This window comes from Acomys minous, assembly GCF_964271855.1.
Source record: "Acomys minous genome assembly, chromosome: 2".
NCBI lineage: Eukaryota > Metazoa > Chordata > Mammalia > Rodentia > Muridae > Acomys > Acomys minous.
The window spans coordinates 121,484,259-121,506,901 of NC_140484.1; the positions used below are offsets into that span (position 1 = coordinate 121,484,259).

Sequence of the window (22,643 nt, forward strand, 5' to 3'; positions counted from 1 at the left end):
GGTTCATGCCTGGCTAAAATTGATAATTGTTTTTCTTCCGCAGTAGCATGCTTACTTTAAGTATTATACGTGCATTAACTCTATTTTCAGAATAATTTGAAAATGTATATGATATTTTTATTTTTTTCTTTTCATTTTTTTCTTCTTTATTAATTTATTCTTTTTACATCTCAATGGTTATCCCATCCCTTGTATCCTCCCATTCTTCCCTCCCTCCCATTTTCCCCTTATTCCCCTCCCCTATGACTGTTCCTGAGGGGGATTACCTCCCCCTGTATATGCTCATAGGGTATCAAGTCTCTTCTTGGTAACCTGCTGTCCTTCCTCTGAGTGCCACCAGGTCTCCCCCTCCAGGGGACATGGTCAAAGGTGAGGCCCCAGAGTATGTGAGAAAGTAATATCCCACTCTCCACTCTACTGTGGAAGTGTTCTGTCCATTGTCTAGATCTGGGTAGGGGTTTAAGGTTTACCGCCTGTATTGTCCTTGGCTGGTGCCTTAGTTTGAGCGGGACCCCTGGGCCCAAATCTGCCTATCATAATGTTCTACTTGTAGGCTTCTAGGACCCTCTGGATCCTTCTACTTTGCCATTCTCCCATGCTTCTCTAATCTAGAGTCCCAATAGAATGTCCTCCCCTCTGTCTCAGTTTCCTGGTAAGTGAAGTCTTTCATGGGACATGCCCCTTGGGCTAATATGCAGATATAAGTGAGTATATACCATTTGAGTCTTTCTTTAACCCAGAAGTATATGATATTTTTTTTCTTTTTTTCCCCTCCTTTATTAATTTATTCTTGTTACATCTCAATGGTTATCCCATCCCTTGTATCCTCCCATTCTTCCCTCCCTCCAAATTTCCCCTTATTCCCCTCCCCTATGACTGTTCCTGAGGGGGATTACCTCCCCCTCTATATGCTCATAGGGTATCAAGTCTCTTCTTGGTAACCTGCTGTCCTTCCTCTGAGTGCCACCAGGTCTCCCCGTCCAGGGGACATGGTCAAAGGTGAGGCACCAGAGTATGTGAGAAAGTCATATCCCACTCTCCACTCTACTGTGGGGAGTGTTCTGTCCATTGGCTAGATCTGGGTAGGGGCTTAAGGTTTACCGCATGGTACTGGCACAGCAACAGGCCGGTTGATCAGTGGAATCGAATCGAAGACCCAGATATGAATCCACACACATATGGGCATTTGATTTTTGACAAAGAAGCCAAATCCATTCGATGGAAAAGGGATAGCATCTTCAACAAATGGTGCTGGTCTAACTGGATGTCTATGTGTAAAAAAATGCAACTGGACCCATATTTGTCACCTTGTACAAAACTCAAATCCAAGTGGATTAAAGACCTCAGTATATGATATTTTTAAAAGGATGTGTGTGTGTGTGTGTGTGTGTGTGTGTGTGTGTGTGTGTGTGTGTGTGTGTGTGTGTGCTGCATGTGACCATGGAGGTAAAGAGAGGACACTGGACCCTTGGCAGTTGTGCACTGTTCAATGTAGGTACTGGGGATCAAGCTCAGGTCATCTTCAAGAGCATCACATGGTCTTAACCACTGATTCATCTATCCAGTATGACTTTATTTTAGGGGAAAACAGAGACAGAGAAGGATGACACATCCTTTTAGTGTTTCTTGTTAGCATATATTAATTATACATAAGTAGGTTTCATCATGAAATTTTTATACATGTGCATTATGTATTTCAATTACATTCATCTCATTATCTTTTCCTACTCTACTCCCACTCTAACTGATCTTTCTGTTCCCAACTAGGCTCCTACATGGTGTGTGTATCTGTCCCAATAAATTTCATTATGATTGTTCACAGAAGCATGAGGTAAGAGTGTGTAGATAGGAGGATGAGGACCTTACGAGAGATCTCTTTCTCTCCCATTAATGGTCAAATGTATTTACGTGCACATGAAAAGGTAGAGCCCTTTAAGCTCCTTTCATTCCATGGTAGGTTTTTCATAGGTCTAATCTTCTGCAGACTTTGTGCAGGGGATCATCTACTATGAATTTAAGAGGATACAGGCAGTCCAGATGAGACATGACAGGCTGAGGTTAGATGATAGGGGATGAAGGCTCCCTCTTTTTGAGGACTTGGGTGGGGCAAGGGAGGGAGGGTAGAACCCGGAGGTGACGAGGGAAGGGGCTACAATCAGGATGTAAAGTGAACAAATTAAAAATAAAATAAATTAATTAATTAAAAAAAGAGTACAAATCCTTTTCATTTCCGTAAGGTAGCATTGTACCATATAGTCTTCTTCTCCTTGCACTGCACCATGTCTTCTTCTCCTTGCACTGCACCATGTCTTCTTCCTTTCCTTACACTGCACCATGTCTTCTTCCTTTCCTTGCATTGCACCATGTCTTCTTCCTTTCCTTGCACTGCACCATGTCTTCTTCCTTTCCTTGCACTGCACCATGTCTTCTTCCTTTCCTTGCACTGCACCATGTCTTCTTCCTTTCCTTGCACTGCACCATGTCTTCTTCCTTTCCTTGCACTGCACCATGTTTTCTTCCTTTCCTTGCACTGCACCATGTCTTCTTCCTTTCCTTGCACTGCACCATGTCTTCTTCCTTTCCTTACACTGCCCCATGTCTTCTTCCTTTCCTTACACTGCACCATGTCTTCTTCCTTTCCTTACACTGCACCATGTCTTCTTCCTTTCCTTGCACTGCACCATGTCTTCTTCCTTTCCTTGCACTGCACCATGTCTTCTTCCTTTCCTTACACTGCACCATGTCTTCTTCCTTTCCTTGCACTGCACCATGTCTTCTTCCTTTCCTTACACTGCACCATGTCTTCTTCCTTTCCTTACACTGCACCATGTCTTCTTCCTTTCCTTGCACTGCACCATGTCTTCTTCCTTTCCTTACACTGCACCATGTCTTCTTCCTTTCCTTGCACTGCACCATGTCTTCTTCCTTTCCTTGCACTGCACCATGTCTTCTTCCTTTCCTTTGGCTCATATGTTAATTTCAGGGACTTCTTCCACAATGCTCCTGAGTCTGAGAGAGAGAGTCTTGCATTTATTGCTTCCCATTCATCTTATTCTCAGACACTTAGTCTCAGTCCTTGACCATTCATGCATGCCTGCAGTTGCCACTGGCACTACAAAAGGAGCTTTGCTCCCAAAAGCTGCCAGCAGCACTATTCTATGAGCATAAACAGAGTTATGTAGAAAATTTGACAGGCACATCATGTTCATTTAACAAAACAATAAGAGTAAATCTCCCACTAGAGCCTTTGACCTCCTTAGCCACAGGCTTATGCTTAACAATGTCACACAAGGAACCACAATCAATAACTATTATCACCAAAGTGAAACCAGGAACTTTTAGCTTAGGGCCTATGTTCTTAAACAGCTTTTAACTCAAATATTCTGCCTGTACCAACCAGATGTCTGCTGTGTTGCTTTGTACTTTGGCTTATGCATCACTGCCAAGGGAGATGAATATGATTCTAGATCTAGAAGATTTTAGATGTAAATCCCACTTCCAATACAATGACTTGCAAAATATCTATTGTGTAACAGTTATATTTTCTAAAGTGAAAACAGCAGTCTCTTCTACTGGAAGTTTCTATGGAAATAGATTTAAGTTGTATTACATCCAAAGATGGTCTCTCTCTCTCTCTCTCTCTCTCTCTCTCTCTCTCTCTCTCTCTCTCTCTCTCTCTCTCTCTGTCTCTGTCTGTCTGTCTGTCTGTCTGTCTGTCTGTCTGTCTGTCTCTCTCTCTCTCTCTCTCTCTCTCTCTCTCTCTCTCTCTGAGCCTTTGGAAAAAGAACCTATCCTCTCAGCTTGAGCTTCTACATGAATAAATGGCAATACTCACACTGTTTGGTGTAAAAGAAAGCCTGGGCTTAAATTATATATATGACACAAACATGTAAAATATGTCTTGGCACATTATATGACTTCTCTGAGTGGGCACAGTTAATGAGTGTTACAGTCTCAGTTCAAGTTAGGGTTCATTGATGCAAAACAGCATGTGCCATAAAATGCAGAGAGGCTAGAGTCTCTTTAGTTGGCAGTGCTCAGGAATGCTTCCTTAGAGGAAGAATTATTTTAGTTTTTAGTTTTTAGCTTGACTAAGTTAACTTGTTTAGACTTAAAGGTTTAGCTTGATGCTTAGTTAGACAGTACAATATTTAGTTTTTGCTACTATTATAAAAACATTATCGCAATTGGTATTTAATCTTAATACTTTATAAACATAAGAATTATTTTTTGTTTGTGGCATGTTCAATAAAAGAGAGCAATCCAAAACTTACTCTCATACAGAGACTTCTTAAGCTACTCTTCAGTCAACTGTCTGATTTGATTCTTTACAGCCAGAGAGAGTATATGATATTTGTTGCTAAGAATAAAAGTATATTCCTTCTTGATCTTTTGGTTAATATCAAGTGTAGAATCTGAAGTTCATTGACTTCCCAAGTTCATACTGCAGGTGAGTTGTGGAGCTGGTATTAAACTGAATAGCTTATTTTCTGTGGTGGAATTTAAAGTCTCTGACACAAAGTGAATAGTTGGCCTCTCAGCAGAGTGTGTCTCTGGAATTTGTTATAAGCATTTTCTTTTCTCAGGCAAGATGGCCATCATTTCTTTTGGTGAGACCCATAATTAAAGCCTTCAGCAATTCTTGCAGACCCAGTGTTCCAAACCTCTTTTCCAAGTTATGCTAACTTCTCTATATAATGAGTGTCAGGTAGTACCAGCTAATTAGCAAATGTCAGACACTGCATGTAGATTCATAACTCTTACTTTCCAAAGCCCCTATTTGCTGTCTGTGACTTGTGACCTCGTTGTGAACCCAACTTACAATAAGGCTACCACTGTGATTGGGGTTAAAGTAGCTGTAATCTTCTTAGTCTTAGCTGAAGCTGTGAAAGTCTCTTTCATCTTCAATTATTATTTATTTGGCCTGTTTCCCTGGAGGGCAGGGGGCTGCCTAATCCTTTAGACTGAGCCTCAGGAGTCTGCCCCAGCAGAAAGGAATGCTAGTCTTACATACCAGGAGCTAGAAGACTGGGTCTTGACCCTAGTAAGGATGGAAGTGGACATGTTTCAGAAATTCACTTTTCTCATGGACATTTACCAAGAGACCTACTTTAGAAATGATTCAAGAGAAGTTCCTAGCATTGAAGAAATTCATAGGTGAAGAAGAATTAAAATACTGAAAACCCCTTATTTTATTTTTTACAAATTTTCTCATATATTAGATCTTACCCACAGTTTCCCCTCCCTCCTGCTCTCCCAGTGTAATCTGCTCAACCCCCTCCTCTCCTGCCAGATTCACTCCTCCTTGCCCTTCAGAAAAAGGCAGGCCTCCCAGGGATATCAACCAAACATGGCACATAAAGTTGTACTAAGACTAGGCACCTCCCTTCATATTAAGGATGGACTAGGCAACCAAGTAGGAAGAAGAGGCGTGTATAAACAGACAAAGGAGTCAGAGACAGCCCCTGCTATCACTGTTAGGAGTCCCACAAGAAGACTAAGCTGCATAACTATAACATATATACAGATAGGGTAGGTCAGACCCAAGCAGGCTCCCTGATTGTTGGTTCAGTCTCTGTGACCCTCTATGAGCCCTGGTTGATTCTCTGGGTTTTCTTGTGTGGGTCCTTGGTCCCTTCAGGCTATGGCATCTTTTCTTCCCCTCTTCAGCAAGTTTCTCAGAGATCTTATCATTGTTTGGCTGTAGGTTTCTGTATATGCTTGCATTAGGTGCTGGATGAAGCCTCTCTAATGACCACTGTGCTAGTCTTTTGTATACAAGTAGCAGAGTATCATTAGGAGACATTACATTGCCTTTTTATTTATTTTTTTCCTTTTTGTTGATTGTATTTGTTTCTCTCCTAGGTGGTTGGGCTATCTGACCTTAGGCTCCTGACCCTCCAGGCAGTATCAGATGTAGGCTCTCTCTTGTGGTATGGGTCCAAACCTGGACCACTTTAGACCCATGATTCGTCTCTCCCACAGGTTTTTAGCCCATCTTGACCCCAGCACATCTTTCCAGCAGGACATTTTGCAGGTTGAAGGTTCTGTGGATGGCTTGGTGTCCCAGTTCCTCCACTCAGAGCCCTGTCTAGTTATAGAAGAGAGATGATTCAGACTCCATATTCCCCCAGGGATTCCTGAGAGTTTCTATTACACTAAGTTTCTACCTTGCCTTCCAAATGTTCCACAATCCCAGTCATCTCTCCTGTTTCAGAAATTCACTAGGCTCATGGCTATTTATCAAGAGAGCTACTTCTGAAATGACTCAAGAGAAGTTCCTAGTGTTGTAGATGACTCCAAAATTAAGGAGAAGTAAAACACTAAAAACCCTTTACTTTCAAAAAGAAAAAAAAAGAAACCAAACTAAATGAACGAACCCACCACCAATCCAACCAACCAAACAAAATCTCACAGTAGATCAGAGTGCATAAGTTTATTGTGTAGTTTAAATTCCGATTTCCTGTCTAAATGTTGTGTAAACTCTGCTCCCCCATTGTCCTCCTGTTATGTCCATAAAGCAGCTTACAGCCAATTGATAGCAGGGAGAAAGGAGGGCTGGACTTTCCGCCATCCAGGAGAGGAGGAGTCAGGAAAGGAAGGAGGAGTGAGCCAGGCATAGAAGTCCAAGGAAGATCAGGAAGAAGGAGATGGAGCCCAGAAAAGCTACAAAATGCAAGTATCCCTGGGATATTTTCTGGGAGCAAGATAGGATAGCACAGAGGGAAAGAACAGACTTCAACTGCTCAAGATTGTTATTGTGAAGCTTGTTTTTAAGCAAATACAAAATAATTTCAATGATTTGTGTGATAGCAAGGTTAAAAAATAAGCTAAGAGAAACAAACACTGTTTACTAAAACTAACTTCAACAGAGGTAGGATAGAATGGGTCAGAAGTGACCTGGCTCATGGGTGAGACTGCACAGCAAAGCTAACACCAGCTCTTTCTCTGTGCCCATACTTTACTCTAGGACCGTGGAGAGCATTGGAAAATGTGTCCTGGTGACCATGTGATTAATGTGAGAACTTTAATGAGGAAGTGAAGATTTGTTTGCCATTCCATTGCATCATATGGAGGACCAGCAATGGTGTGACCACATTCATCAAAAAGGACTCTCCCCTCAACAGCTGCTGCAAACACTTGCTCTCATTGAGAACTGGCTATGCTGTGTACAACCCTGATTTGGGCCTTCAGACAGTGGGCCTCGAGCTTCTTTTTTGAGATTTTTCATGGGATTATGTCCCTCAAGAAACTTAGTAGAGAAGCCTGTTCATACTTCTCTCTGAGCCTCCTGTGACATGATCCTTCCCTGTGACATGAGCCTATTATGCAACAGTACACCTCACTGCTATAAATTATCACACGTGAACAGACTGAGAAGGGCTGCAACCAATTATCTGCACCACAGAATCGGACTCTATCAAAAAGATTTAAATAGATCCAAGCTAAGAGACCATTGGAGTAAACAGCCAACTAACAACAGAACCCTTTCACCTTTCCTCATCACTTCTATTTTCTACATTTTGTTTGAGTATTTTCTTACCCAAAGATCATAATCAAAGATGATCTTTAAGTGACTCCAAGTAAAATGACAGAAAGCTGTCATCTCTCACCTGCCTTCCAGATGCACAAACATCAGTTTACCTCATCAAATTTTTCCAATATGTCATTGTCTGAAGGTTTCTATTGCTGTGAAGAGACACCATGGATACACCTACTCTTATAAGCAAATATATTTAATTGGGGCTGGCTTACAGTTTCAAAGGTTTAGTCTGTTATTATCATGGTGAAAAGCATGGCAGCGTGCAGGCAGACATGGTGCTGGAGAAGGAGCTGAGAGCTCTACATCCGGATCACCAAGCAGAGGAAGGAGACTGCTACTCTAGGCCTACTTTGAGCATACATGAGACCTCAAAGCCTGTCTCAACAGTGACACACCTACTCCGAAAATGCCACATCTCCTAACAGCACCACTCCCTGTGGGCCAAGCACCTAAATATATTAGTCTATGAGAGACATTTCTTTTTTTCTTTTTTTCTTTTCTTTTTTTTTTTTTTTTTTTGGTTTTTCGAGGCAGGGTCTCTCTGTGTAGCCTTGGCTGTCCTGGACTCACTTTGTAGACCAGGCTGGCCTCGAACTCTCAGTGATCCGCCTGCCTCTGCCTCCCGAGTGCTGGGATTAAAGGCGTGCGCCACCACGCCCGGCTAAGAGACATTTCTATTCATACCACCACAGTAATCGAAAGAGTTCTGCTTTCTGTAGGTCATCTATTATAATGTTGCCAAAAAAAAAAAAAAAGGTGATTGTTGAGACTGGGATATGTCAGGTTTGGAAATCTACAGGCAATATATAATTCCCTTTCATTAAAATACTTCCAGTGTGGCAGGGTGACAAAGTGAGGTCTTTAAGTAGTGAATTTCCCAGTTTATTTTTTTGGGAACCTGAAAAGACTTATTAACAAACACCAAACCCAGAAAGCTTAATGAATTAAGCTGTAAATCCATGTGATAGAAACATCTTAATTTAATAGTTGCATGTACATCTAAACATTTAATAAAAATCAACAATCTAGTAAAATGTTTTCTATGAAAGATGTAAATAACCAAGTTGAACAAAAGAGACTGATACTTTCAATGTCTGTTACAAATGAAACACTGTGGGATACTAAAGATACATTAACATGCAGAGAAAATTGTCAAAGTCATAATTTAAAATGCTTTTGCTAAAGAAAAAAAAGTGAGTAGTGAGAAGAAAAAACATTTAGTGACTTAAGTTAAATGTATCACTGCAAAACCTTAAAATACTAAGTGAAAATAAAAATTAAAAAATGTTCCAAATAATTATGCATTAAAGTTAAGAGGTAATACCCATATCGTGATAACTTTCTTTTCAATTATATATGTACATATATACATGATGTGGATAACTATAGGTATAATTAATGCATGTAACTATATATTTTAATATATAATCATGTCCATATAACATTAGGATTATAATATTCATATACAAAGATATAATAAATGAATCATTTAATATGCTTTTCAATGTATTTCATATATGTATGATGTAGTTGATATCGAAAATCATATCACATGTAACTTTATTTTTATTATTTTTTTTACATGTAACTTTAAATATTGCATTTTCAAATAATATAATAGGATGATTATAATTTTCATTGACTAAAAATCATGGAACTAAATGTTAAATAACTGTAAGTTACTAAGTTTTATGGACATGGCATTGTTGTTTTATCAGTTTTATATCAATGTATTTCTGGTTTGTATTAAAATTGATGGTATATTAAATATTTTGTGCACAGAGTTTGAAAGAGTGCCAATTTCTTTAGAATAGTTTTTTAAGATTTATTTTATCTATTATTATGTATACAGTGTTTTGCCTGCATGTACACCTGCAGGCCAGAAGAAGGTGTCAAATCACATTATGGATGGTTGTGAGCCACCATGTGGTTGCTGGGAATTGAACTCAGGACTTTGGAAGAGCAATCAGTGCTCTTAACCTCTGAGCCATCTCTCCAGCCTCCTTAAATGTCTTAAGAAGACACTAGTTACACAGTCCACATAATTTGTTGGCTAATTATGTCTATGCTTCAGACCCATGATGCACGTGTTTATAAAGGCCTTTATAATTTAGAGAAGCTATTTAACAGACTGTAGCACAGTATGGGGTATCAAAACTAGGCTGATGTTGGAGTCGGCTGCAGTGTTACAGAAGAAAGAACCACCAAAGCTTCTTTCCCAGGAAACTTTGGGCTTCTATCTTTCCATTATTTTCTATAGATGCCAATCAGAATGCTCGTGTCTTAGAGGAAAACAACAGCAACAGCAATACAAACTGTTGAACACCTGTGTTCAACAGGTACCTTACTATATATTCAAGTTTCACAGGAACAGAAGTCACGGTCTTTCATATTTCATATTTTATATTATCGGTAAATGATTTTTGAGCACACATGCAAGGCAGAACATCAAACATATCTGCACATGAACAAGTGATAAAAATGTCTCAGCCTTCTAGGTATGTTGTGACAGGCACTGTACCTAATGTGCTGACAAGAGATATGTTCATAATCTCAGAAGAAGAGACAAAGAGGAGATGAGGAGACAATGTCTGCAGAAACAAAGCTTACGGAGAGAAAAATAGCAAACCAGCATCCATAGAATGTGCCTAGTCCACAAGAGGGTTATGGAGGGGCATACTTCTCTTTTTTCATATTTAAGGACAGTTATCAGTCAGGATTCAATTTGGCTACATATAACAGGACTCAACTAAACTAATAGTTAAACAAGACAGCACATTCTCTTCTAATGCATAAAGTATCAGATATACATAAAGTATATCTTAAAGTTATGGGGAAATATATACTATTTTATTTTTGAAGAGGACTGATCTAGTGATCAGATCAGATAAAGGCTGGTGACAGAGTACCAGCCTAGGAAACCCAAGTCAGGCAGATTTCTTAGGAAGTGGCTGCTAGGTGAGCTATTAAGAGAGGAGAAAATTGGGCCAGTGAGAGAGTTCAGCTGGCAGTGGCGCTTACTGCCAAGTCTGATGACCTGAGTTTGATCTCTGGGTCCCACATGGTGGAAGGAGAAAAGTGACCATTGCACTCTGTTCTCTGACATGCATACTTACATGTACCCTCATTCCTTCCCAACAAAATAAGTAACTGAAGGGTAAGGATGAGGGAGGAGAGGAGGGAAAGAGCAGGGATTAGGACAAGAAGAACAAGAGAGGCACGGGAGACAAGAATCAGCAAAGTGCTGCCAGGGGGAAAGTGGGGCAGGACCCTGAGGGAGACAAAGGTACTGCCAGACGACACCCATGAGCCCTATAGACATTTCAACCCAAATGAGCTCATGCAGACGGCTCCCACAATGCCTCCTGAGTTAAGCTGCTGTGGCAGAGTCACCACAGGGCATTGGCTGGGCCCTGTCTGACTGGTTGTGAGTGTCACATGAACTGGTGTGTTGGTCTGTGGTGAGGGAAAACGTCTCAGCACTGATAAGATCAGTGGGATGAGAATGACAAGTGTTGGCTGGAAAATTACTGACACTCAGCTGGGAACTTGGCAGCAAGACTTTGGCCGTCATTGTCACTGCACACTGAACCCTGAAATCTGCATCTAGAGTTGCTAGGGCTTCTTGTGCAAGACCTAATTGTGCGCTCAGATTCTTTTCTCTTTTAGGTATCAGCAGTGTTGCCTGTATAAGTAAAATGGAAACTATAGAAAGGCAGGAGCAGCAACACAGTGTCAAAAGGCAGTCACCTCACCATCCAAGAACACAGGTCAATTGTACATAATGTTTATTTTTATATGTTTCTACAGATAACATATCAATTTGTTTGTGAAGCAAAAGTTGAAACTATAGTTAGTGATTTGATTTTTTTCCAATTTTAAAATAAATGTTATGAAGAAAATATTGTGAGCAACTTTCAGTGCGTTGTTGATATCTCAAGATTACTTAATTTTCATACTTTCAATTGATAGAATTTTTCATATTGTTGTATTTTTGTATTTCTTGTGTACCAAATTGTTTGTTCGCATCTTTGCTCTTTTATTTGTGGAATTGCTTTAAAAATAATTTAATGCAAATTTAAGTATATAAAATATATTCTATTTTTCCTTTCTTAAATGTAACTTTTCAACCATTTTGCATCTATCATCTGTCTTGTTTCCAAAGACATACTTACAGACAGACACAGAAATACAAGCACACATACTAATATATGCACAAACATACATGTAACCACAAACCACATACACAGACACATGCATGTGTCTTTTATCATTCCTGCCCTCATGTAATCCTTCCTAGCAATAATATTGAATAACCATTCATTTTTATCTTCTCATACTGCTTCTGTGGTATAGAGGAAACATACTCTGGAACTGGCCTGTGATAGAATCAGAGGGGTCAGCTGATGGATGCTGGTAATAAAGAGGGAGGAGCCAAATGTGGCTGACTTTCCAGGCTTGGTATATAATGTTAGGGTGGAGCCACAGACCAAAAACCATGAGTACAGGAAAAGGAACAAGTCTGTTAGGGTAGATAATGGATTCAGTTTTGCCCACGTTGCAGTGGAAAGGCCTGCCAGAAAACCTGGCAGAAATGCCCAGCAGGCAGTTTGTAACCAGTGTAGAGAATGCAAGAGTAATGCTGGGGTTGAAAATATGGCTGTGGACATCATCAGTCAACATTTGTTAGTTTAACATGTTCTTTTCAGAGCATATCCTTGGCCAAGAATTTTGCAAAATACTTTATTGCATCCTTTTTCATTTAGTCTTCTCAAAGAACTTATTACGCAAAAAGTACTTCTGTTCTCATTGTACATAGGAGGGGACACAGATACAGAAAGTAAGTTCCTTAGGTCTTACATCTAGGTAATGTTAGAACCTGGATGAAAATTTAATCTTTGGACTAATTTGGTGTATTGTACAAGAGTGAATGAGTTCAAGCAAAGATTCTGTATCTAAAGCATGGAAAATAGCAAAACACTACATGGACAGAAAAGAAAAAGAAATTGCCAAGGAAGGAGCTTCAGAAGATACTCACAAAATAGGCCGAGGGCCATGCTGATAGTTTAATTAGAATGGGTGCATTTTGATGGCAGGGGCTTATATCTTTCCTATATTGTATTGGCCTTTAACACGAAACTTTCCATTGCAGTGTTTTGCATATAAATATATTTGATTGACTCTTGAACAGTATGCCAATACTTTTCTGGCATAAGTTTATCCTTTGGGCAACATTGCATGGCTTCTTATATCCTCATTTATGTAGACTGGGGCTTAGTCTGAATACTGAATACACTCAGTATCATGCCATAACTGCCTTCTCTGAAAGCAGTGGAAAAAGACACCTTGGTACTTGCTTGCTATATAGTATAAGGTTGGGTTACTGCTAAAAAAAAAAAAAGATATTTCTATTTGTTGAACAAGTGTAAAATATGTGCTTTTTATCATTAAATGATAAAACTTTGTGGCCTAGGAATGGAAGCAAACTTTTTTTTTCTTTCTATATTGCCGGAATTTATGATAGTATAGTACAAAAAATCTGGAGAAGAAACTTAGGTCTATATTTTTGTCAGATGCTAAAGGAATGTAGTACATACAAGAAGAAAAAAGCGTTGGGGCTATGTGTTGAAATTCATATTATGTCTCTTTATATCTGGGACTCTGGTGGTAATTGTTTAAACTATTAAATGCCTATTTTTTCCCCCAAATAAAAAGGAGGGACTTGCTACAGGGTAATCATGAGGCTTAAAGAAGTTCAGCTAAATAAAGGCTACATAGCATAAGGAACATTAAACGGGCCTCCATTTTGGAATGTCTTGATGCCGGCTCGTCACACATACTTGCCTTTCAGCTTGTGTCTCCTCGTTCATGTTGGGCAGATTCGGAGGAGCAGGAGTCCCAAGTCTGGCAGATCATTCAAGACAAGCCCAATAAGCGCAGCTGTGAACATAATTACACCTTTCAATAAACCTATGACCAAAGTGTTTTAGGACTGGATCAGGTTGAAAACCTCAGCTGCAGTTAGTTTCTGGTGATAACTTGCTATTTTTTTTTTAAATAAACTTTTGGAGGAAAAAAAAAGCAAACATTTCAACGTCAGAATTCTTACAGACCAACATGAGTTCATTTCAACCACTCTCCACACTGGATCTGCCTGGGCCTCTCTCCAAATAATCTGCATGTTAATACCCACCTGAAGATGACTGCTGCATTCCTGAACCAATCCTGGATGTAACCAACGCCCATCACAACAAGTGAGCACAGGTTTGAGAGGAGCAGGCTTCCGAGGAGCCTAGGGGATAACAGGGGAACTCTTTGAAGATAACAGGGAAAAGAACTGCAACCCTGACTTGGCAGCTCAATTTGTTGAGATCGTGCTTTAGAGGATTTTTCAGATGCCCATGTTGAATGCAGATGTCATTTGAGACCTCTAACTCCCTGCTTTCGCCTCAGAAATGAATAGACTTGAAGAAGGCTTTGGCTCATTCCTTTTATTTGCCGTGATTATTAATAAGGTCGCTTTCTGTTTCCAAGAGGCCCCAGTTTGGATAATAAATTATATGGTCATCTCTTCAAAGATCTTTTTTTTTAAGGGCAATGACATATTTTTTATGATATCTTCCTTACATTAATCTAAGAAAAATTAACTTACCTTTCCTACAACAAAGCTGTTGGGACTGACTCTATCTTGCAGCCCTTTAAGTATTTACTTGATGCAATAATTAAGAGCTCGCATAAGCTAACAACTAACTCCCTGTGGTTCTTTTAATGGCAAAAGCAAATAAAGCAACTTTTCAGAGGCTCATCTAATTTGCCAACCCCAGAGAGAAAGCAAAAGGGATTGGCCTTTCAAGCTTATATTTGCAAAGCAATTTCCAATCATTTTAATTAGTTTTTTCCCACTTAATAAGTGAAAGCTTTTGTATCCACACTGGACAGCAAGTGGACGGAGAAAGAGATAGGCGGCACTGTGCTTGCTGGGATATCAGGAAGATCTTGAACTGGGAGGACTTTGCAGTCTCACACCTTTATGGCTTGAGTCATCTGTGTTCCTGTTGCTGGGGCGTACTGTGGTTGTGCAACAGGAACGTGGTAAGAGCGTGAAAACCGTGCCAGAGATGTGTAGAGAGTCGCTGGGAAAAACCGGTTTCCCTGATGCAAATATGGATGTCGAGAAAGTTCCACTTCAAGTTCGGAGACCTAGTTTCCCCCCCCCCCCCCCACTGGACTGCTGCTCTGTGCTTACCATGCCTCTTAAATCTAAAGGGCTTTAAAAAGAAACTAAGAGTAATTTCTCCCTGTTGTGAGGAACTATCATAAGACTGCAATGAATATCTCTGGAAATAAACTGCACATACTTTCTGTCTTGTCAGAGTGCCTGCTACCTATTGTCGGGCAGTTTCCCAGAGAGGGCCATCCTACTGCCTCAGAGGGGCCGCAAAACAGACATGTTAGGGCTCCTTCCCGGGTCCTAGACCTACTTTTTACGTTTCAATGTTGTGTTCTTTTGCTTAAAGAGCCACCTGTTTTTATAAATAATGGCCCCAGAAACCCCAAGCCTTATCCTGCCTGTCCTAAACCACATGTTGGAATATCTGATGTCCCAATAATAGAAGAAACAGGATCAAAGTCAAATTGACACAGCTGATATCTGGCTTGGGAAACAGGCCAGGGTGTGCAAAAAAGGTTGGCAGCTATGGTAGTGAGGGATGGGCCCCTCCATGTCTCAAATTTCTACTCATCTGCTGGTTTCTTCCATAAGATCTTTGGCCACAACAATTCTTTTTTTCTTATCTATAGGAGTATGGTTTGGGATCTGGCAAGAGTCTTATTTTGTAAGCACTTCTAGCTTCTGAGGCCTCTTCCTGGGAAATGAACATGCAGTATCCTTCAATTCTGCCAGCAGGCAAAACATTTCTATCACCTGTTAGATATGATCTGCCTAGTGGGTATGTGGATGCCACTTACCTAGATATCTAAACACTTCAACCAAATGTGAAGACACTGAGCGGTTCCACACATCTCCCCTTAGTGTTCAGTTATGAGCAAAGCTTCTGAATTAGCCTGTATGGAGAAACAAAGCTGAGGAGAGCCTACTTGGACTGAACTTAAAGCTTGGCTGTCATTTCCCATTAAGAGCTGCCAATTCTTCATGTTTAGGCAGAACCTATTACACACCATATGTATATATGTATACTCTCTTCCAGGTCAGTGAGAGATGGAAAGGGAGAGAGAGAGAGAGAGAGAGAGAGAGAGAGAGAGAGAGAGAGAGAGAGAGAGAAGAGAGAGAGAGAGGTATATGCCCCCTCCCCATGTCATTTAGACATTATTGCTTCCTTTTATTTGGAAAAATCAGTTTAGCAAGTTGCACATGTGTGGTCACCCAGGAAAGGATGCTTATGAGGGGCTGCTAGAGGCTGAAGGTGAAGGTGTTTTGTAATTTCAGAGGGACAGAACAGACAGATGTTAGCCGCAACAAACTTCTTGCTCACTATTTTATACAGTTTAAATCTCCTTTCATACACGCTCCAGCTACATGGGACCCTGGGAAGGTGGCTCTCAATCTTGTTTCCCTCCCCCATAGTTGCACACAATACTTCACATCATAAGGAAATATAAAGACAAAATAGGATTGCATGGACTGAGCTCCCTCCTGCGCACACCGGGTACAAAATAACCGATTTTGACAGGGAATACTGGTCCCCAAGATCTGCTTCTTTCTCCCCTCACTTCCCTAAGCTCAGTGAATTTACACCTGCCCAGTGAGACTTTTTTCTGGCCTCCTGAAGTAAACAGCCAGCCCCACACAGGCTTTACACATCCCTATCCTACTTTACTGGCGCCTTTATCTCGCTGTAGCTCCGTGACTATTTGTCTACCCCCACAAGCACACAGATACTTACATAGCGCGTTTTATGAAATAACCGAAGAAGGAAGAAGGCGTTGATACTACCAAGACCTGCATTTGAAATAATGCTTTTTCTTTACACGACTAAGGTACATCCGGTTCTTGGGATTCCTCCCTTGTGAAAGAGGAAAAATAATGATACTTGTTTTTAGGACTGCCAGGATGACCAAGTGGCGTATTTATAAACATTGTAAACATGTGCTGCTACTTATAAGACCTATGGTAGCCGCTCAGTGTAGCTGGGAAGTATTAGGACCAGAGTGGAGGCTGAAAGTTTAGCAATCCCTCAGCAGTTCACCTGGGGGGGGGGGGCTTCTACTTTAAGGCTATTAACAGACGAATAGGTGAAAAGGTGCGAAGAGATCAGTATTACCATTTTACAGGGCGCAGGGAAAGAGTTTGTCTAATCTAATTCAACTCCTGGGGCCAGGGAGGACCCAAATCAAAGAGCCTCCTGCTTTGGTGTTTGTCTTGGCCTCCCCAATCTTACAACACAGTGTGGGTGGTGGGAGGCTTCCCCCACCCACCCCACCCCCCTACCCCGCCGCCCGCCCCGGTAGCGTCAGAAGACCTAGGTACTTCTCAACACTCAGTTCTCTCTCAGGCAGAATATGGATGGAAAACAAAAACAAAACACACACACACCTTACAAGTTTGTGCCATCTCTGCTGCGAAAGGCTTGAAGCACTGTGCAAATAAGAGCTGGAACAGGCACTGGGGCCTTTGGCTTTCAGTCCCAGGAGTAGCTCACGTCTCCACCCACTTTGGAGAGCGCGGTGTAGGAAGAAGGATTAACCCCAGGGGAGGAGTTCCGCCCCAGCTCCTTAGCCTGCGTTTGCAAGCTCGGCCTTCACGCCCACACAGCGCTTGGGTCTCCGTCCCTTGCCAGGCCCTGCTGAACTTCCCAGGGCAGGTTCCAGGCTCCTCCGACCTGCGGGCCTCCAGGATGCAGGCCCCGCACAAGGAGCACCTCTACAAACTCCTGGTGATCGGTGACCTGGGTGTGGGCAAGACCAGCATCATCAAGCGCTACGTGCATCAGAACTTCTCCTCGCACTACCGGGCCACTATTGGTGTGGATTTCGCGCTGAAGGTGCTCCACTGGGACCCTGAGACCGTGGTGCGCCTGCAGCTCTGGGACATAGCAGGTGAGCGCGTAGAGCGGCGCGTGCCAGAGGAGAGAGGGTTGAGGAAGTGGAGAGAGACTTTTCGGGCTCCTTTCCCGTCCTGGGATCCTGGAGTGCCACAAAGCAGGAGATCATCAGGGCGGTCCACTCTAGGAAACTTTGGCTAGTGGCTTGGAAGCCTGTTTGCAAAGAAAAGAAAGTGTTTTCCTTGTTTTTGCTGTTGTTTCTGTTGGATTCGTCCCAATCCCAACTGCAACTTCTAGTAACTTCGCTTGCTCTCACTGGGCGTTCTGCTACCATGGCTCAAGCTGCTTCCTCCACCCCCACCCCGGATTTCTTGGTTCAAAAAGCAGACTGTCCTTGGACCCAAGAAGGAGGTTGTAGTCTCATTCCTTTTTGATTCTAGTCTGTTTCTAGACGCAGGTAGCCCTTAGCCTAAACTCCTCAGAGAGTGTCCCACGTGGCTTTTATCTTTCATGTTCAGGTCGGCAGAGGGGATCATCTGAAGTTAACTCTTGTTAACTCTCTCTTCTCTTCTCTTCTCTTCTCTTCTCTTCTCTTCTCTTCTCTTCTCTTCTCTTCTCTTCTCTTCTCTTCTCTTCTCCTCTCCTCTTCTCTCTCTCTCTCTCTCTCTCTCTCTCTCTCTCTCTCTCTCTCTCTCTCTCTCTCTCTCTCTCCAAATCGTTACTCATTACCTCTTCAGTGAAGAAGGTTTGAGACTGTTGACTTGTATAAATCTAGGACAAACTATCTCTGTCCACATCACCCCCCTCTTCTCGAGACATTGAGACATCCTTCTATATCCCTGGCTTTCTGTTCTTCCTAGTCCATCACAGAAAGGAAACTGTATATTTTTTAGGGACACTTTTGTTTTGTTTTGTTTTTCTGAGACAGGATCCGATCATCTAACTGTGACTGGCCTGGAATTTGCTGTGTAGTCCTAGCCGGCCTCGAACTCTTAGAGATCCACTTGCGTCTGGGTGGGGTTGTGATAGTGTAATTAGCATTTGCTCTAAGATTTCATGATTTGATCCTGGCGTAGTCTTTGAGAAAACTACAATATGATTAACATTTTTTTTAATTGTGTTTGAAATCAGAATTTCACCAAGAGCTTATACTAGCTCCTGGGCACAGTGGAAACTGAGGCTGCAGCTTGTATCACTAATGAGTCTTACTTGATGACTGCTTGGTAACCCGGTCGTGCCTAGCCGCTTATTCTAGACGCTTTCTCACCAGATCAGTAGCATATCTGTTAACCTGCAAAGGGGTAGGCAGTGGTGGCTGGGCAATCTTTCCTCTAAAGAGTTTGAACTCCAAGGAGATTCTCTACGATCCTCTTCAAATAGCCCTACTTAATCTCTGTTCATAGTTTGTGGCACCAGGAAGCCCCGAGGTAAGTGCTCACACTCTAAAGTAAGGAGATCTTTTTCAGAAAACATAGTTCATTTCAGCTAGTGCATCTGACTGGAAACATTTTGTCATGACTTGAAATGAAAACCAAGGAGGAAAATTCCTAACAGGACATTTCTGGTCTTGGACCTGAGTGCTTCTGAAACCATGAGTTTGTCAGGTCTTCTGATAAGGCTACTGTATGTGGACAGGTTCAGGGTTTGGAGTTTCTAGAAGCTCTAGAAAAGGATGAGTTATTGGAGACTTGAAGATCCATCAACTAGAGCCCTTTCAGCTTTTCGTCAGGAGCCTGTGGACTCTGTTGCCGCATGTTTTAGTGTCTGAAGTGCCTTATGGCTGTGCTGAAGTTACCAGGACCCCAGGTTAGATTCGCTTACTGTTTATTAGATGTAGTGTGACTAGCACCAGTTTCCATTCTTTGTAACATTATGCCTTCAGCCTTGTCATATGTCTGTGAGTTTTAGTTTCCTCATATAAACAAGAAGAGCAGAAAATGCTGATCTCAAATTTCAGAATGAGATATCTCCAGAGTCAATTACCTCCTTCTGAATCCTACTATACGATTATAAATAAATTGCCCAATCTCTTTGTTTTGCTTTTTCTGTCTCTAAACAGGGCGTGTGTTTTAGCCCCGGAAATGGGAGAGAAATAAACAGTAGGGCAAAGTAAAGGCAATAATCCCTGCTGTCTAGGAGCTCACTAAGTCACCACTATTTGAGCAGCTGTATATACGAAGCAAAAAGAACATGGAATACGCATGATGGTTAAGTCCTAATCATTTGTAATTCCGATACCACACATATATCTTGTCCTCAAAAGCCATCATCAGTTTTAGTCTCATGCATTTTGCAGCCTAAAGTAGTTTAAATTCCAAGCTTGCTGCTGGAAGCAATTTAACCCCCAGACTTGGTAATGCTTTTCTAAGCCATAGTTTCAGACCAAGGATGTGGTGAAGGCTATAATCACAGAAGTCTGCGCAGGTAGGAAATGTGAAGGATCTGAGGACCATTGAGCAGAGAGAGTGACAGTCAACTTCATGGCAATGCCCAGTTCACTTTCTTTGATAGCCTCAAGCTCAAAGGCCCTGAACTGCTGAGCTGAAGGTTGAACGATGTTTGGGTAAAAACTAGGTAATGCATCTACCTATAAGGTGGTTGGAACATAAATCTTTCAAGTTGTATTGGAGAGAACTCTGGCTTACAAGGTGATGTGACTGTAGAAAGAATATCTTGTGTGTTGTATAGATGTAACACCTATCAATAATAAATCTGATGGCCTATAGCTTAGACAGGAAGTAGGAGGTGGAATACCTGGTTGGCAGAGAGGATTCTGGGAGGGAGCTAAGCCCTCAAGCTTCAGCCAGGAAGATGTGAGGAAGATGGATGCATGGTACCTGAGCTCAGGTAACTGTCCATGTGGCAGAATGTAGATTAGTATAATGAGTTATTTTATGTTGTGAGCTAGTCAGAGAACCTAGCTATATGGCCTAGGTATTTGTAAAATAATATGTAGTGTCTCATGGGTTATTCCTGGAGCTTGGGGGTAGGAGGAAAAACACTGTGCCCAACCCACAACAGAAATCTAACCTCAACTCTACTCAGATTTAAGTTAGGCAAGTATGCCTTCTAGTGCCTTCAAGTCATAACATGACATCCTCTTTTTTTTTCTTAAAAAAACAAAACAAAACAAAACAACTCTGGTATGTATCTATAAAGAATAGGTAGTAGTGAACTGAGTTTTGAGAGTGTTGAAATTCTTTTCTTTCAACATAAAAAATAAAATATTATTTGATGTGTATGGGTGTTTTACCTGCATGTATGTTCATATTCCACATATGTGCAATAACCATTGAGACCAGAACAGAGCGATGGAGCCTCTGGAAGTAGACTTACAGAGTCGTGATCTACCAGGTATGTGCTAAGAATTGAACTCAAGTAGGTCTTCTGCAAGAGCAGTCAGGGCTCCTAACTGCTGAGTCACCCCTCTAGGTTCTCCCTTTTTTGTTTTGTTTTTGAGGCAATGTAGCTGTGGCTACCCTTGAACTCACAGTGGAGCCAAAGATGACAGTAGGCGGCTGATCCTCCTTCCACTACTTCTCAAGTGCTAAGATTACATGAAATTACCACCATATCCAGCTTGTGCAGTACTGGGGATCAAATTAAGGTCCTCTTGCATGCTAAGCCAGCCCTTAACCCACTGAGCTTTATCCTTAGCCTTGACACTCTTGTTGAGATGGAAAGGATTTGCCCTGCCTCTCTAGGATATTAGCCTACTGTAGAGGGCTTCTTTGTGTAGGTAGACTCTTTGTGTTCTATTTGGTTCAGTGATAAAAGGCTTAATTTGCACATCAATTTCCCATGATATTTATCTTATAGTCACTTTGGCTGGCCAGTTTGATTCAGAAAGTCTCAAGACTCTAGGGGCTTGTGAAAGAAGATGGTAATTTCTCCTGAACCATACAGGGACCAGTGTTTGCCCCATTGCTGAGCAAGTCTACTACAAAGGAGCATCTGGGTCAACTCTGCTCAGGTGTTCTTGGTAGAGTCAAAGAGATTAAGTTACTTTGCCCAGGATGAACCTATTAACGGTGGACAAGCAGGGCTGTGCCTATTCTGTGCGATTTGAAACCAGCCTAGGTTCTGCAAGCCCAACAGCCTGTGTGTTCCTGACAAGCCATGGGTTCTTATGGGTAAGACCGCCTCCCTTTCTTTGCTTGGTAGATAAGCCTTGCCATCTTCTTGCAATTTTTTCTTTTATTGAAAATAGATTTTTTTCGTACCATATTTTCTGATGATGTTTTCCCATCCCCCTCCCCTCCTCCATGCTCTTCCCCATCTTTCCTGTTCTTTAGTAGTTAGGTAATCCTTGTCTTCTTTCTATAAATTTTGGATATTATTAGATACCACTATGGAGAAAACAGAAATAAATGCATGAAAAAGTTTAAATTTGATCACTGAATTAGATGGGTTTATATCCCCCTTTTCTATATGCATCAATGAAGAAGAAAAAAAAAAACCAAAAACAAAAGTTCATATTTAAGACTTAAAAAAGTATTCTCCAAACCAGAGACAGATGCCAGAAATTGCCACACCACCTCATTCAGAGATCTGGATAATTCTCTGTGAGTCTTTTGATGTACTTTGGGACATAGCTTCAGGTATTGAGGCAATTACAGATCTAGCACCCATTCTTACAGCTGTCCAAGGACATCTAATTTCCTAGTCTAACCTATGGTTACATGGGAGTGTCAGAATTTAAAACATGACTGTTGATCATGCCACTCCCTACACTGTTGAACATGCCCCCTCTACCCTTTCTAACAACTTTGTTCTGATTCCTCTTGTTTAATAGTAGAATATTTATATATATTCTAAATTTAATAAGAAGTATATATGGTAAAAAATGTAACACTTGGTATTGGCCAAGTCATGAAATCTTAGCAGACTTCAGATGTTTCAATACATAATAGCAATTATTTTATTTTCCAATGATATCACGTTTGTGAGGTGTTCTCTCAGCCTCTACGAACTCTAATATCATAGCCTCACCTTGCCTGTAGTGCAGGTGATACACAGAGTTTTTCTTAACTCTCTTACTTGTAAGTCTTTTGACATGGAAGTTACATAGCCTCTGCCTTGTCTGTAAAATGGGGATA

General features: G+C 41.3%; 1 protein-coding gene and 1 long non-coding RNA gene across 6 annotated transcripts in view; one reads left to right on the forward strand and one right to left on the reverse strand.

The window, feature by feature from the left end:
* Nucleotides 1-535: 535 nt before the first annotated feature.
* Nucleotides 536-17,221, reverse strand: LOC311592680. Of its 5 annotated transcripts, none has more exons than XR_014777479.1 (6): nt 17,097-17,218; nt 16,447-16,566; nt 15,512-15,607; nt 13,737-13,835; nt 13,388-13,483; nt 536-3,009 (listed from the first exon to the last, which is right to left on the reverse strand). It is a non-coding gene; the product is annotated as an uncharacterized lncRNA (long non-coding RNA). The 5 variants fall into 5 exon arrangements; XR_014777480.1 differs by lacking the exon at nt 536-3,009 and adding an exon at nt 3,511-6,091; XR_014777481.1 differs by lacking the exon at nt 536-3,009 and adding an exon at nt 3,511-6,087 and having other exon boundaries at nt 13,384-13,483.
* Nucleotides 17,222-17,258: 37 nt separating this feature from the next.
* Nucleotides 17,259-22,643, forward strand: part of RAB38 (RAB38, member RAS oncogene family) — a 63,895-nt gene continuing 58,510 nt past the window's right edge. Inside the window, exon 1 of the mRNA XM_084773385.1 lies at nt 17,259-17,599. Within this exon, the coding sequence (XP_084629511.1) occupies nt 17,398-17,599 (202 nt within the window). The 5' untranslated portion in view covers nt 17,259-17,397. The remainder of the gene's footprint in view (nt 17,600-22,643) is intronic.